Consider the following 15,648-nt stretch of genomic DNA (forward strand, 5'->3'; position numbering starts at 1 on the left):
GGGTGGGGGAGTGTGCAGTGAACGCCTGTTATGGCCACGCCCCAGCCCCCTGCCAGGCCTCTGCAGAAATATGTTCAAACTCCTCTAGTCCCTGGGATTTGCACGCAGTTAGCTCTCTGTGCATTTGTGGACTGAGACTGGACAGATGAATCATCAAGTCACATACTTTCCACACTGCCCCTGTGGAATATGTTTCTGAGCTCCTTCCCACCAGCGGGTCCCGCCACCCCCCCACCCCCACCCCCGCACCATCAGTGTCTGCTCTGGAAGTGGAAACTCATTTTTGACATTTGCCTAAGCAAAACATAATTAGGAAGATAAAATTCTGCTACCCAGATCATCATATAATGTATTCTCAAAGTTGAGTTGTATTTGATGATGTTTATAAATCCTCAGCTGGGAGGAGGGAGTGTAAGTGCACAATATTTTTTAGCTTCCTTCTTTTTTCTCTCCTCTGCCTCGAGTGCTTACTCTATTGGAAACTGTAATAAGTACTTTGCATATGTTATCTCATTTAATCCTTTCAGTAACCCCATGAGGCTATGTTGTTTCCTTCATTTTACAGTGAAGAAAGCTGAGGCTTAGAGAGGTAACTAACTTGGTCTTGTCACATAGCTAGTGAGTGGCCGACCGTGGTTGGTCTGGGATCCAGCTCTGCATGACTGCAAAGCTTGTGCTTGTAGCCACCACCTCTTCTTAGCTCTGGGAGGCTGTGACACATGCCCTCAGTCAGGAGCGTGGTGGCGTGGGTGTGAAGGCCCGGGAACTTCATCTTTGTGCTTCCTCCTCACCCTACTGCAAACCCCCAGTGCCACTGACAGCCCCTCAGCAGAAGCATTTGTTTTTTAGAGTAGATCTTCCAGGTTTTCCATTTGGATCATCAAGAGCCTGCTTCATAGGCTCACCGTTGCCCTTTCCTTCTTTGGTTCTGAAGTTTCCAGTGGCCCACAGCCGAGGAGAGGTAGCAGGAACAAGCCTCATCTTGTGAGTGACGTTTAACAGATAAGGGTGGAGCCTTGTATTTTCGGCAGAAGAGCTGTAGAGTAGAAGGCGGTGGAGCCTGGCTGGTAAACAGCCTGATGCCTGCTCAGATGTCTCAAGACTGGCCATACCTGGAGGAGACCAGACTGATTTCGTTGGTTGCAGGGTCATATTTAAGATCATTTTCATATCAGTTAAACCGCAGGCAGATTGTGGCTGCTTAAAGATGAAACTTTCTCATCATTGTGACTGTCTTATGAATCCAGTTTTCACAAATCATTTTCCAAGCCAGTAGCCTAGTGGGCCCCATCTTCAGAGTGTTCTTGCTATTACTGACCAGGCTCGGCCTACAGAGGGGACCCGTCATGCTTGTGCGTGGTCTCAACACATCCCCATCTCTCCTACCCCATCACCTGAAAGCTCTGGGGGCCAGGTAGCCGCTTGGAGCTGCTGAGGGGCCTGTGTTTGTAGCTCTGAAGGAGCTGCTGCCACTCCCCTTTGTACCTTCTTTTTCTCGTTTTTGTCTTCTGCTGTTTGGCAGCAGTTTTTATGCTGAAGACATGTGAAGTTGTCATCATGGCGCGGTGCGCCTCCTCCCACCGCAGCCCCGCCGTCACCAACGGTATCCACATACCTATCTACATTCGTAGTAAATCTCCTAGTCCTTTATCTCTCCCTCTTTCCTCGTAGGAGCGTCCACAGTAACGAAGGGCAGAACAGCAAGTGCCAGTCACCGTGAAGATCTGTAGAAAACATTGAAGCTTGCTGGGCAGGTCTTTGCAGGCATTTGCCCCCTGCCGTATTTGGGAGCTGCATTTTGATCTGTGTCCTTTATTCCTCTACCCCAAGTGGAAATTAGGGTGGCTGTTCTTCACTAGGGGATTTGAGGCCCCTGTTATCAGTTCTCACTTAGCCTGTGGTTTTAGAGGAGAAGGGAGGAGATAGGGAAGTGGTGGGGAAGTAAGGGGAGGAGTGTTAGGGGTGCATGGTTTCTAAGAGGTGCAAGCTATAGGCATACAATTACTGTAATTTGTTTTTAAAGTTCTAAATCTGTTTTTCTTTATATTAAAAAAAACTGCCGTCAGTGAACTGACACCATTAAATAAGTTGAAGTCTGCAGATATATACATAAAATACAAGCCCTGCAACTGCCTAATCACAGACATAAAATAATTCTCTTGCCTTTAATGTAGTTTTTATCTGTGGTTAATCAAATGTATGACAGTGTAGAAACTTCAGTGAAGTTCGCTACTTTGTCCTTTTAGCTAGTATAAAGAAATCAGGAACAATGGCATAATTTCATTTAGAAAAATTATTAAGTTCATGATTTTTTGTTTTTCAGACTCTTTTGTGGAGAGCAACTATATTTTTCAACTACTTCTTTTTCTATTGCTTTTATACTGCTTTCCTTGAAATGAAAGGCAAGCATCAAGTGTTGGTTTTATCCTGTGGCTTCACTTTGGAAATTCTCTATTTCTCCCCATCAGGATACCTCCTGAAGTCTGTCTGGTGGCATGTTGCATGGCCAGGTGTTCTGTATGGGAAGGTCGTTTCAGTGAAAAGGAGAGAGGACAGTCTATTAAATGAGTGAATGAATAAGTCTGTTGTATTGAAAGAGAATAATTTGTTCTCCCTAATAACTAATGGTCCTCGTTATCCCACAGTAAAATGTGTATCATTTTTCTGAAACCCATGCAAGATTATTGCTGTTGGGCTTAAATAAAGCTAAATTTTACTCTTTTCCATCTGTGAATAGAAAAAAATGTAGTATTACTCTTCTTATACAATAGCCCTATGGGAAACATGGCCACTAAAACTTGGAACTCTCAGCTTTTGTTCTCCAGACTATAGGGTTCTTTTTTCTCTCTTGTTCTAATGAATGCTCTCTATATTCTGTGGGTGAAATATTCACAGTATGCTCCAACATCCAAATAGTCTTCTGTACCTAGCAAAACAGGCTGGGGATTAGAATATTCTAAAGTTCATTCCTGAATTTCATCTTTTAATAAATTTATATTTTATGCATAACAGTACTTAAAATTATATAATATCTTTCCTCCGATGAGGAATGATTTGTACAATAACTGTCAAATACCTTTCTTCATGGTCAGTGATAAAATTTCAGGCATTTGCCTATCAGGGCAGTTTTTTCATTGGTCCTGAGAAATTATTGATGTTTGAAGAACATGAGAATTTAACATTTAATCTGTGAAAGTAGTGCTTAGAACAAGACAGCACACTTAACCCGGTGTGTTCCTGAGTTAGATTGGGAAGTAATAATCCCCCCTTTTAAAAAATGGCCCATACCACCCACCTTACAGAAGGTACTTTTTGTCAGTAGACAGGGTACCGTGATATCTTCTAAGAAAATAAGTGCAGCAGCGGACCATGCCATGTTTGGGGGTGCCTTTGGTAGACCCGGGGAGATATATCTACAAAAGGTGGTGGGGTGGCGGTGGGGGAAAAGCACAGGTGGTTGGGAGTGGAATGATGCCACCAGCAAGTGCCTCAGGCATTACTTTGTTGATCAAGACTTTGCTCTTTTCATGATGAAGCTCTCAGAAGAATGTATGTACATGACCAGCATTTCCAAACCTTAAATATTTTCTGTGACATAATTCATAGTAAAATTTCAGAAGTAAGATCACACCAAATGCAGTGTAGGATAGTAAGTCTTCTCAGTGGGTAAGAACCGCCCCTTCCAGGCTGGAGCGCCATTCCAAGCACGTTATCAAATGGCTCATGGTCCCAGCCTACTTAGTCCCAACCTACTTATGCATCCATGGAACAGATGAATGTTGATGACCTGCCGTGCTCAGCAGTGTAATGGGTGCTGTGAGGGATACGAAGTTGAGTCAGCCGTGGCTCCCTTACTCACATCACAGCCCAGCCTGTTGAGTCGATTTCCCTGTTGTGGGGAAGTCTAGTGGACAGCACAAGTACATGTCCCCAAAGAGGTAGAATAAAGGAGTTTCAGTGTTTGGGGGAAGCAGAGACCACTTCTAGCTGGGGCCACCTGGGAAGAGTTTATAAAAATGGAGGCGTTTGAGGCATTGTGGGCATGTGCCTTGCAGAGGCCAATGTGGAGTCGGGAGTGGCTGCCTGTCCCCACCTCCCACTTGTCCTTCCAGCCCAGTGATAAGCAGCAGGGCTTCGACTTCCAGGGGTAGCCCAGGCCATCCCAGCTGCTCTTCAGGACACGCAAGGGAATTCACAGAGAGCCTCATGAAGGGTATCCATTACACTGCCTTGCACCGCAGTCCCTATAAGGCGAGCACACGGTGCTTGTTTCTGTGTCACTGGCTCCCTGTGCTGAGGGCCCGAGGTAGTGCTGCTCATTTGACTCAGGCACACCTCTAAGAACCTGGAGCCACACCAGAGCATGTTTAGAATAATTGCTTTGTGTAGTGATTTCGAACTCTGACTTTGTAAAGCTTGGAGTTTCCAAAGGAAAATGGGGATTTCTCAAATTATTTAAGTTAGATCAATTTTTTTTAATTTAACTTTATTGAGGAATAATTAGCAAATATAATTCTATGTACGTATGTATGTACGCACGCATGCATGCCACGCTGTGCGGCTTTTGGGATCTTAGTTCCCCGACCAGGGATGGAACCCGGGGCCCCAGCAGTGGAAGTGCTGAGTCCTAACCACTGGACCACCAGGGAATTCCCTAATTGTATGCTTTTAAAGTGTACAACGTGGTGATTTGATGCACGTTTATATTGTAGAATGATTACCAAGATCGAGATAATTAACACATCCATCACCTCTCGTAGTTAACTCTTTTGGGGCAGGGGAAGCGTGGTAAGAACGTTTAAGATCTACTCGCAGGAACTTTCAAGTATACAATATTGTATTATTAAGTATAGATCAAAATTTTTAAGATCATCATATTAAGCATACTAAAATGACGTCAAAATTGTGTAGCCTATAGAAGAATGGATAAGACGTAACAAATGAAAAGCTGAATACAGCATTGTGCACAAATACTTAAACTATGTTAAATGTATACATATGAATAAGACAGAAACGAGTAAAGGTGGTGAATATTAGGTTCCTCCTCGGTGAAAAAATATAAATACTCTTAATCCTAAAAATAAGACAGTTTTTACAAAATCAGAAGGGAAAAAAACGGTTTGTTTTTTTTTTTAAATCTACCAACATAGCTGGAGAGGAGAAGCCTTTGTGTAAGAGAAGCAGTCTTGGTCTGTTTTATTTGTGTTATTTTATTTTCCAAGTATTTTTTCAGCATAAAGTTACCGTGTTTTCTCAGGTCTAAAAATAAGGTTTTTTCCCTGTTCAGAGGTACAGTTTTCATTAAGTTAAAATTCACGTTCAGGGCTGTCATCAAGGGCATTACAAGTAATCACATGCGGTTATGAGAGTGCTGTCCAAAAAAAAAAGAAAGAAAAGAATTTTTTCTTTTCATCAAGATTTTGGGAGTTATCTTTTGCAGGACAATAAGACTCTTGAGAGTTTATTTAACCCAAAGATTTGGATATTATTTCTTTTAAAATACTCAGAAAATTTCCATTTATCTTATGGAGAGGTTTGTTGGTGGTGGAAGGCAGCTTCAGTTGTTTGCCACTTGTATAGTCAGTTGTTTATCATTAAATTAGATCCTGCAGTATTTTAAACTTTTTTGTTATGGAAAATTCCAAACACGTACAGTAGTAGAGAAAACTGTGTAAGAAACCCCTAGATGCTCATCACCCAGCTTCAGCCATCTGCAACTGTGGCCAATGTTACTCTTCTTCTTCTCCTCCTCTGATGATTTTGAAGTGAATTCGAGACAACATATCATTTTATCTTTAAATATTTAATTTTGCATTTCTAAAAGACAAGGTTTCCCCCTTTTCAGCATAACTACGATATTATCACTAGGAAAAAAACTCCACAATTCCTTCATTTCATCACATAACCAATAAATGTATTTCCCCAATCGTACTGTGAATGCATTTTTCTTTTAAAAAGAAGCTCCTCCTTTGCATTGGAATCCAGTCAGAGTCCATATGATAGTTAATCTTCTCTATTTTTTCTTTTTTTTTTTTTTTTGATCCTTCCAATTTATTTAAGGAAACTGGTGATTTTTGTCATGTGGAATGTCCCTTATTCTGGAGTTTGCCAATTGCATCCTAGTGGTATCCTTTAACACATCCCTCTGTCCCATCTATTTCCTGTATGGTAGTTAGATCTAAAGAGCTGCCCATATTTCAGTCCAGTTTATTTTGGTTTTTGCTAATCCGACTTCTAGGTAATGGTGTGTACATCTGTGAGGAGGTACATAATGTCTGGTTGCAATCTAACACATTTTGAAACAAACTCAGAGATATATCATGAGAGATACTTACTACTTACTTTTCCTACCTTCTTCAGTGTGAATTTTCTTTCCCTTTAATTGAAATATAGTTGATGTACAATATTATGTTAGTTCTAGGCGTACTGTGTAGTGATTTGACATTTGCAAACATTATGAGATGATCACCACAGTAAGTGTAATAACCCTCTGTCCCCACACAAAGTTATTACAGTATTGACCATATTCGTTATGCTGTATATTACATCCCCATGATTTATTTATTATATAACTGGAGCTCTCTACCTCTTAATCCCCTTTGCCTATCCCCTCCCACCTGACTCCCTCTCCCTTTTGGCAGTTGCCCATTTGCTCTCTGTATCTGTGACTCTGTTTTCCTTTTGTTTTGGCTTTTAGATTCCACATATAGTGAGATCATGTGGTATTCTTCTTTCTCTGACTTATTTCACTTGGCATAATACACTCTAGATCCATCCATGTCAAAAATGGCAAGCTTTCAATTTTTTATGGCTAAGTAATATTCGTGTGTGTGTGTGTGTGTGTACACCACATCATCTTCATCCATTCATCTATTGATGGGCCCTTAGGTCGCTTCTGTATCTTGGCTGTTGGAAATAACGCTGCAGTGAACATTGCAGTACATGAATCTTTTTGAGTTAGTGTTTGGTTTTTTCCTGGTAAACACCCAGAAGCGAAACTGTATGGATTGTATGGCAGCTCTATTTTTAATTTTTTGAGGAACCTCAATACTGTTTTCTACAGTGGTTGTAAAAACGTAGAATCCCACCAACAGTGCACAGGGGTTCCCTTTACTCTACATCCTTGATAACACTTGTTACTTGTTGTCTTCTTGATGATAGCCATTCTGACAGGTGTGAGGCAATAGCTCACTGTGGTTTTGATTTGCATTTCCCTGATGATTAGTGAAGTTGAGCATCTTTTCATGTGCCTGTTGGCCATCTGTTGGTCTTCTTTGGAGAAATGTCTATTCACGTTCTCTGCCCATTTTTCTAATCAGGTTGTTTGTTTTTTTGGTATTGAGTTGTATGAGTTCTTTGTATATTTTGGATATTAACTCCTTATTGGATATGTTATTTGCAGATATCTTCTCCCATTTAAGTGGGCTGCCTTCTCATTTTGTTGATAGTTTCTTTCCCTGTGCAAATGCTTTTTAGTTTGATGTGGTCCTGTTTGTTTATTTTTGCTTTTGTTTCCCTTGCCTGAGAAGACATATCCAGAAAAATATTGCTAAGACCAATGTCAAAGAATGTACTTATGTTTTTTCTGGGAGTTCTATGGTTTCAGGTCTTATTACATTTAAGTCTTTCATCCATTTTGAATTTATTTTTGTATGTGGTATGAGAAATCAGTGTGAATTTCTTATATAACATACATAGAGAAAAGTATGCAAAAGCCTAACTGAACAGCTTGAGGAATTTTGCTAAAGTAAACACATACCAGTGTAGTCAGTCCTGAGCTCAAGAAACAATATATTACTACATTCTCAGAAGCTCCCTCGTATTTCCTTCTAGAAATTATCCTCCATGCCTCACCAGAAAATTACTATCATGACTTCTAACATCATAGGTGCAGTGTTCTTATATTTCGATGCTGTATAAATTATGTCTTTACTCTTTATGTCTGGCTACTTTCGTTCAATATGTTTGTGAGATGGGTCCATGTGGTCGTACTTCATTTCTGTCTAGTATGAATATACTACACTGTGTGACTTACCTACTTATGGGTTCTTTCCACTCCGGGTGGTTATGAATAGTGCTGCTTTGGGCATTCTTGCACATGTCTTTTGTTGAACAATTGTATATATTTCTGTTGGGTATATACTTAGATGGAGAACTGCTAGGTCATAGGGAACATGTATGTTCAGCTTTAGTAGATATTACCAATTTTCCAAAGTGGTCCTACTAATTTAGACCCGCTACTAGCAGTGTTTGAGCGCTCGACATTCTTACCAATACTTGGTGTTTCCTCTCTCCTCCATTTTATGTGATGGCATAATGTTGTGGTTTTAATTTGTGTTTCTTTGATGACTAATAAAGTTGAGCACCTGTTCTTATGCTTATTGGCCATTTGAATATCTTCTTTTGTGAGCTGTCCAAGTCTTTTTCTGCTTTCCTGTTGAGTTGTCTTTTTCTTATTGATTTGCAGGCATTCCTTTTATATTCTGAATGAGTTCTTTGGAAATATATATCACAAACATCTTCTATTTGGAATGTTTTTAGTATATATCACAAACATCTTCTATTTGGAATGTTTTTGTTTTCAAGTATAATTTATGTACCATGAAACGTACAGCGTTAAGAGTATTATGCAAACAGTTTATCAAAACAATATTTCCACTGCCTAGAGAGTTCCATTGCACTCTCCCCAGTCCATACCCTCCCCCTCACAAAAGCAGCCACTCATCTGATTTCTAGGACCATAGTTTAGTTTTGCCTATGCTAGAATTTTATATAAATAATCTCCTCTGTTATATACTTTTTGTGTTCAGCTTCTTTCACTTAGCGTATTTTTGAGATTCATCCATCTTGTTGCGTGTCAATATTCTGTCTTTTTCATTGCAGAGTAGTATTCCATGGTAGATTATACCAGTTTGTTTATTCATCCTCCTGTTGATGGACATCAGATTGTCTCCAATTTATGGTTATTATGAATAAAGCTGCTATGCACTTTCTTATACGAGGCTTTTATGGATATAGCAGTCACCTTTTAAAAATTCATTAAATATCTTTTCTTTAATCCTACTAAGTTTTCAGTTTGTATATTGTTCTCTAAGAAGTCCAGCTATATGAAAGCTTGGATTTGTGGAAAGGATTCATTTGCTAGAAGAAATTTTTAGAAAAAAATATTCACAGTAAGACTTCATTAATTAGCTTCCCTAGTAGTTTGAGTGATTCATATTACAGACAACTGCTTGGGAATACCAGTACTCTACTCATTTGGAGTTTCATTCATATGGATTTTTCCCTCTTCCCCAGTTGTATGAACACATGTAATTGACTTTACTGTAGTTATTTGCAGTTGCACTAATAGAGACCTTGTCTTTTGGAGGAAGAAGATTATTTAGTCAGACACATCAGCCTTAGTGTAAACCTAATGCTTTGAGTTTGGAGTATTTTAAATACTCCTTGGAAATGGAGGCAAGTGAACATTCTAAAAACAGATAGTTTACAATTGTTAGAAAATTGTGGTAAAAAAAATAATTCTGTGCTAAATGTGTGGTAAGAATGTGGCGATCTTAAGTATAACACGGCACTGCTGAACTCATCCCTCCAGTGCCTGTGATGTTACTTTCTATAAATACTTCTTGAAACATGAGAGCTTTGATCCTGTTGCCAAAATAATGTGAGATCCTATAAGTTTTCTAATTATAAATGACAGTATTTTAATTTCATTCCGCTGCCCCTCTGTCCCGTCTCGTCGTTGTTGCCCTCCCCCACTCCCCCACTGCAGCCCAAGCAAAACGGTGCGGCTGGGTCACGACAAGCCACAGGGTTGAATTAAAGCACACATCATTTCCACTCCTGCTCTTCCCCCACGTAACTGGTGCCAAGCCCAAGGAGGTTGCTCCTCCTTTTACTCTGTGCTGGACCAAATGATTGAAGTCATCTGTCAAAAGCTAGTCTAGTAGAAGTGGAAGATCTCTTTTCAGCTGGGGCATAAAGTTTGTTTCTTTAAGCCAGTTGTTCAGAGAAAGCTCTCATTAGAAGAGATAAGGAACTTGGAATTCAGTTTTGTTATCTCTTGCTCGCTCAAAGACTACTGTGATTACTTACTGTATGGTGTGCAGTTTAATATTGATTATGCCCTGTATATGCATGTATGGAAACTGTGATTATAAAGATTTTGCTTTAATGTCATTTCTGACAATAGTGCTTCATTTTGGAGGGACAGTAACTACGAATGGAGTTCTATTTAGCAGCTGTTTTGTACATTTTAAAATTCAGAATCTACCTCTAGGTGGCAGCACCAGATACTTTTTCCCTGTTGTTTCGCTCCAGCCTTAACGAGTTATGGTTTAAGCAGTAAAACTTTTTTAAGTTTCCTGAAACTTCGAAATAAGCTGCTTATCGCCAATTTTGTGCGGATTTGGAAAAATTAATTTATATGTTGAATAAGTTTGCGGTTTAAGCATGGATTTTGACCTTAAAAAAGGATTCCAGCAGCAATGATCCTTCCTTTTTAACATGACTAATTATATGTTTTCTTAAAAAGATTTAACTTAGCCCTCCGTGATTTTTCTGTTGAACTTATAATTGTCCTTCCAAGGAAATCACTTTTTTGTGATATTTTTGTATCCAAGTAACTTCTTGTACAAGGATCGTTATATACCTAATATTTTAAGGTAATTACACCGTCTTCTCCCTTTATATTTAAAAAATTTACCACTGACTTATGGCCAAGAGTGCTGAGGTGAAGTCCCTTCTCTTGAAAAAAAATCAGCTTGTGAATAAATCTGAAGTAATTAGGTAGGCCATTTGTTTTTGTTGCTGCCATGGGCAGATAAGGATTGTGGAAATGGACATTTAAAGTAGGCATTTCATAAGGCCTGATAATTTTTCATAACTCTTGGTCACTTGCTGGGCTTTTCTCCGTAAGTAGCAAGGCAGCCCATGTCCAGTTGTGGTGTGCTCAGCAGGCAGGCTTCCCCAAGCCTCAGGTGCACTCAGTGGGCATGGCTGGTGGGGAGGCCTAGAAAGAGATTTCATTGCTTCCTTGTTAGAGCCCAGCCAGTTTTGTCTATGTGCAAAGCCAGCTTTGTTTTGTTCCTTGATATTTAGGTTGTGAAAGAAGCTTGTCTTTCAGAAAACACTTATTATTTTTCTGTTTCCTTACTTTTTGAATAGTATTGGCCTGGGAAATTGATGAATAATTATACCATCAGAGAAAAGGTGGAGCTGCTTTCTCATAATCGTGAATAAAGCAAGACATTATGTGAATACAGTTGGATTCACAGCTAGCGGTTCAGGAATTTGCAGCAGTTGCCCTTCACTACAGAGAAGAAATGGCACCATTCACAGGCGTGGGCATGGTCTCTCTTACTCCTCTGCCCCTCCTTGTCTTTAAATGAGAGGGTGTATGTTCCCCCACACTTCACGAACTTGCTGTTGCTCTTAAGCTGTAGGTAACTTGTAAAATAAAAATGTATAGTGAGTCTTGGGGCCAAGTGACCTATGTTACAGTAACCAAGAACAGTTTTTCAATTTGTTTTGAATGTGTAGTCTTTGTTTTTATTATACACTATCATGTTGGGAAATACTCACTTTGATTAATTACTACAAAGAGCAGCTATTAACTTGCTGTGCAACACGAACGTGCGTTTCATATATTTTTCCAAATTTGTAATTTTGAATGAATATTAAATGGTGGATTAAATGATGTTCATCCAGTATTTTATTTTTTCATTCACGTGGCATTTATTGGGTGCTTACCAGTGATAGGCACCACTGAAAATGATTTGTCCCTAACATCCGATTTAAACTCCAGAAGTGCATGGTGGTGGTAGTAGCTCCATCTTGCAGGTGAGAAAACCAAGACTCAGAGTCTCAGTCTTTTCATTCTTTGTTCAGCACCTTTCCACTGTGTCAGTCAGCCCTAAGTCTTTTCTAATTAAAGAGATGTCACTTGACAATTGACCAGATGGGATTTAGGATCTTGTCACTGAGTTCTGAATACATCTGTTAGATTATCTAACTATGCAAGCTGTTGATAGAGTTACAATAATTTTTAGATGTTTTTGGTATTTGAACTTTTTTGCTCAGTGACTGTTTTTATTACTTATTTACCTTTATACTAAAACAAATGATAGCTTTCTTTAGATTACTCAGAAGCCTAGAATTCTTTGGGATTGCTAAGGAATGCTTTCAAGAAAATGTTATAAGATACAGTGTGGAATATCTTTAAGTGTAAATCCAAATAGTACATTTTGACATATGTGCTTTGGTCAAAGGCAAGTTAAATTGGTTGGCCTTACAATCGTTTCTTTTCTCAAATAGTTTGGGGAAACAAGATAGTGTAAACTATGCATCGATTGATTTCTTGTGTTGTTTTGATTGAAATATAGAAGGTATATTTGGCTTCAGTATTGTCGGGGACATTTTGGCCTATAGAGTTTGTAGATTCATTGTTTTTGCACATATTTTAAATTTCTGAATTCAGAACACCAAAAAAAAAACATGTTGAGTTTTGACTCAGATGCTGCTACTGAATTTTAACCACTGAATTAGATTGCAACCTACATGCTGTTAACTACTGAGCCAAGATGGAATCGACCACTGCATTGAAATCAGGGTTAGCAGTGGTGTCTGCGCTTGAAGGAGTTGTAATAGCAGTGAACTTGTTTTCCATAATGGGATTTTTATTCTCTATTTTCAGTTTTAATGGTGATACTTTGATTTTAGGAGATTTTAACAGTGCACATTTTTTTGAGATTTTTATCGTAACTTTAAGAAAATAGTAAAACCATCCTATAGAAGTAGTTGCTTCCAAACGCAAATGTCCAGTGGAATGTCTCTGCATTGTTTTGGTGCAGTTTACTTGTTTTGTTTATAATCTCCTTAAAAAAGGAAGTCATTTGTCTTGGTGATATGAGCCTCTATCTTGAGTTCAAATAGTTGTGTAGTATGTGCATGAATTTGAAATAATTCTTTTCTGATTTCTCTTCTTTGGAGTATTTTTGGAGAAGGGAATTTAAATAATTGTACCTTTCTGAATTTATTTTTTCTTTAACATTAATAGGACTTGATGCCACCCAATTTAGAGTTCATCATTATCACAGAGATGAAGAGAATGATGCTCTCCTTGGTGGCCCAGCACAGCTCACGGATGAAGAGAAATACAGGGACTGTGAAAGGTTCAAATGTCCATGCCCTATATGTGGAACTGAGAATATTTATGATAGCGTCTTCGATGGTTCGGTTAGTTGCTTTTGTTTCTTTTGTTTGTTTGTTTTGTGAGTGAACTAGTATAAAGTCCATTTTCTCTCTACTATGTGTATAAAAAGGAAAAAGAAAACACAGGTTTTTATGTGTTTAAAGAATTTTAGCATCATATGAATTCTGCCTTCACAGCTTACTTATTTCTGCTTGAAACCTCTTAATAGAGTATGCTTGAGTATTGTTTTTGGCTTCCTAGAATGCTTGGCCTTGGTTTTTTAAATGGAATCTCTTAAAAACTCTGAATTATCTTAAAGTATTTTTATTGTAATTCCTTAATTAGCAACCTGTATTTCTCCACTCCCGGCCCAATTTATTAAGGCTTAGAGCAATAATTTCCTTTATCTTAAATCAAGTTAATGGGGAACTAAGTGTTTTTGGAAAGTTTTTGTTTATCTTTACACATCCCACTTGCCTCCTTTTTGACAAAGGTACTGTGATTATCTTTGCTGTCTTTGCATATCAGGCATTAAAAAAGTCACAGGGAGACATTTCTCTAAAGAAGTACTGCCAAAAAATGTATCATTGACCTTGGATCAGAACTTGAAACTTAGCCAATCTACTTGATTCCACTGCAGTGTTATACATGTACTAGCCATTGGCAAATGAGTAGGCAGCAGAACCACATAAAACCTTGAAACTGAAAGAAAATACGTCCTTTATCTAAATTAAAAGTAATTATTTTAAGTTAATTTGGACAAACAGCAGATGTTTTGCATTTTTTTGAATCAAAACAAAGCAGTCTTTGGAAGCAAGTGCAAGGAAGAGGCAGACACAGATCAGCAATACTTGCTAAATCCTTGAGTTTTGCTTCATTACAGCTGTAAATAAGATAGTTAATTGCATGGAGGCTTGACGACTTGCAGATGGGCTAACTGTGGAAGAGCCCGATGTCAAGCTCTAAAATCTCTTCCACCTGGAATTGCTTCGTGTGGCGGGGTAGGGTTATGTACCAGATTGGAGCAGGAAACCAAGATGTTTAAGTATCAAGAAGGAAAACAAATGCTCCAGAAACCCCAACAGTTTCCCTGAATATTACATTTGCTTTGTCTTTGTTTAAAACAAAACAAAACGTTTTCTCCAACTACTAATAGTTCATTTTTTCAAATTTTTACTCCTCCTCTCTCCCCTCCCCCAAATACATTTCATTTGTTGGGGGGCAGTGGTTACAGAAATTTTAGATTTGCTAAGCTAACAATAAGTGATCACTCTGTGGTGTAACGCTTAAGTTTTAGGCTTTATTCTTAAAATTAAGTTGGCAGTATGGAGCAAACTGTTGTCATTAACGCTCTTGCTTTGCCTTGGAATGAATTAAGTGCAAATTTAAATTCTTGATCAGTATCTCTAGGAAGGATGTTTATTTCCAATAATGCGACTTCACTGGTATTTTCAGAGGGGAAACTATTTTATCCATAGTCTGTCGTGTATTGAATGTAAAAAAAGTAATTTCAAGATTTTCCCTTGGGCTTTGTACTCCATTATGATGGTGGCAAGAGTAGAAGGTATGTGGTGACTGAGGGGATCTTTGGGAGGAAAGTGGTTGAGAAAATAAGGTTAAAAACTTACCAATAAGACGCAAGAGGGAGGAGATATGGGGATATATGTATATGTACAGCTGATTCACTTTGTTATACAGCAGAAACTAACACACCATTGTAAAGCAATTATACTCCAATAAAGATGTTAAAAAAAAAGCTTACCAATAAAATGAATTTAAAATATTGTACACCAGGACAGCATGTAAGTTTTTAAGCACAAGAAACCTTTTATAACCTTTTGTGTACTTGTCTGTCTTGACTTCTGTAGGGAACCGATATGGAGCCCAGCTTGTATCGTTGCAGTAACATCGATTGTAAGGCTTCGCCTCTGACCTTTATGGTACAGCTGAGCAACAAATTGATCATGGACATTAGACGATGCATTAAAAAATACTACGAAGTAAGTATCCATAATGAGTGTCTTACATATGCAACTTACTAAGGTTTGGTACTTGTTTTAAAATAAAATGATACGGTTTTTGTATGAAACTGTAAAATTTTGAAAAGACAGGAAAATGATTTGATTTTTCTGTTGGGCATTTCATCTCATTAATGAGCAGTATTTTTAGTAATGAAGTTTTTGCTTTTAAGGAAAGATGAGAATATAATCAGGGAGTATTGTAGTTTATTGCTGCCTAAATAAAATGAAGTTAAATGGTCACTCAGATTTTCGATCAGAGGAGGAAAAATCAATATTACCTATCTTTGGCAACTAGAGCTGTAAACTCATGTGTGGTGATTTTATTTCTGTTTTACTTTTTAAAAACTTTTTATTTTATATTGGAGTATAGTTGATTAACAATGTTGTGATAGTTTCAGGTGTACAGCAAAGTGATTCAGTTATACATATATCTAT

The 15,648-nt window shown here is 38.3% G+C and overlaps 1 protein-coding gene across 1 annotated transcript in view; it reads left to right on the top strand.

Annotated features, from left to right (window-relative positions):
* POLA1 (DNA polymerase alpha 1, catalytic subunit) overlaps positions 1-15,648 on the top strand; it is a 303,995-nt gene that overhangs the window by 145,057 nt on the left and 143,290 nt on the right. Inside the window, exons 33-34 of the mRNA XM_082864756.1 lie at positions 13,058-13,236; positions 15,061-15,192. Coding sequence (XP_082720882.1) covers positions 13,058-13,236; positions 15,061-15,192 — 311 coding nt within the window. The remainder of the gene's footprint in view (positions 1-13,057; positions 13,237-15,060; positions 15,193-15,648) is intronic.

The sequence above is a fragment of the Leucopleurus acutus genome, assembly GCF_964270905.1.
Source record: "Leucopleurus acutus genome assembly, chromosome: X".
In the NCBI taxonomy this organism is placed as follows: Eukaryota; Metazoa; Chordata; class Mammalia; order Artiodactyla; family Delphinidae; genus Leucopleurus; species Leucopleurus acutus.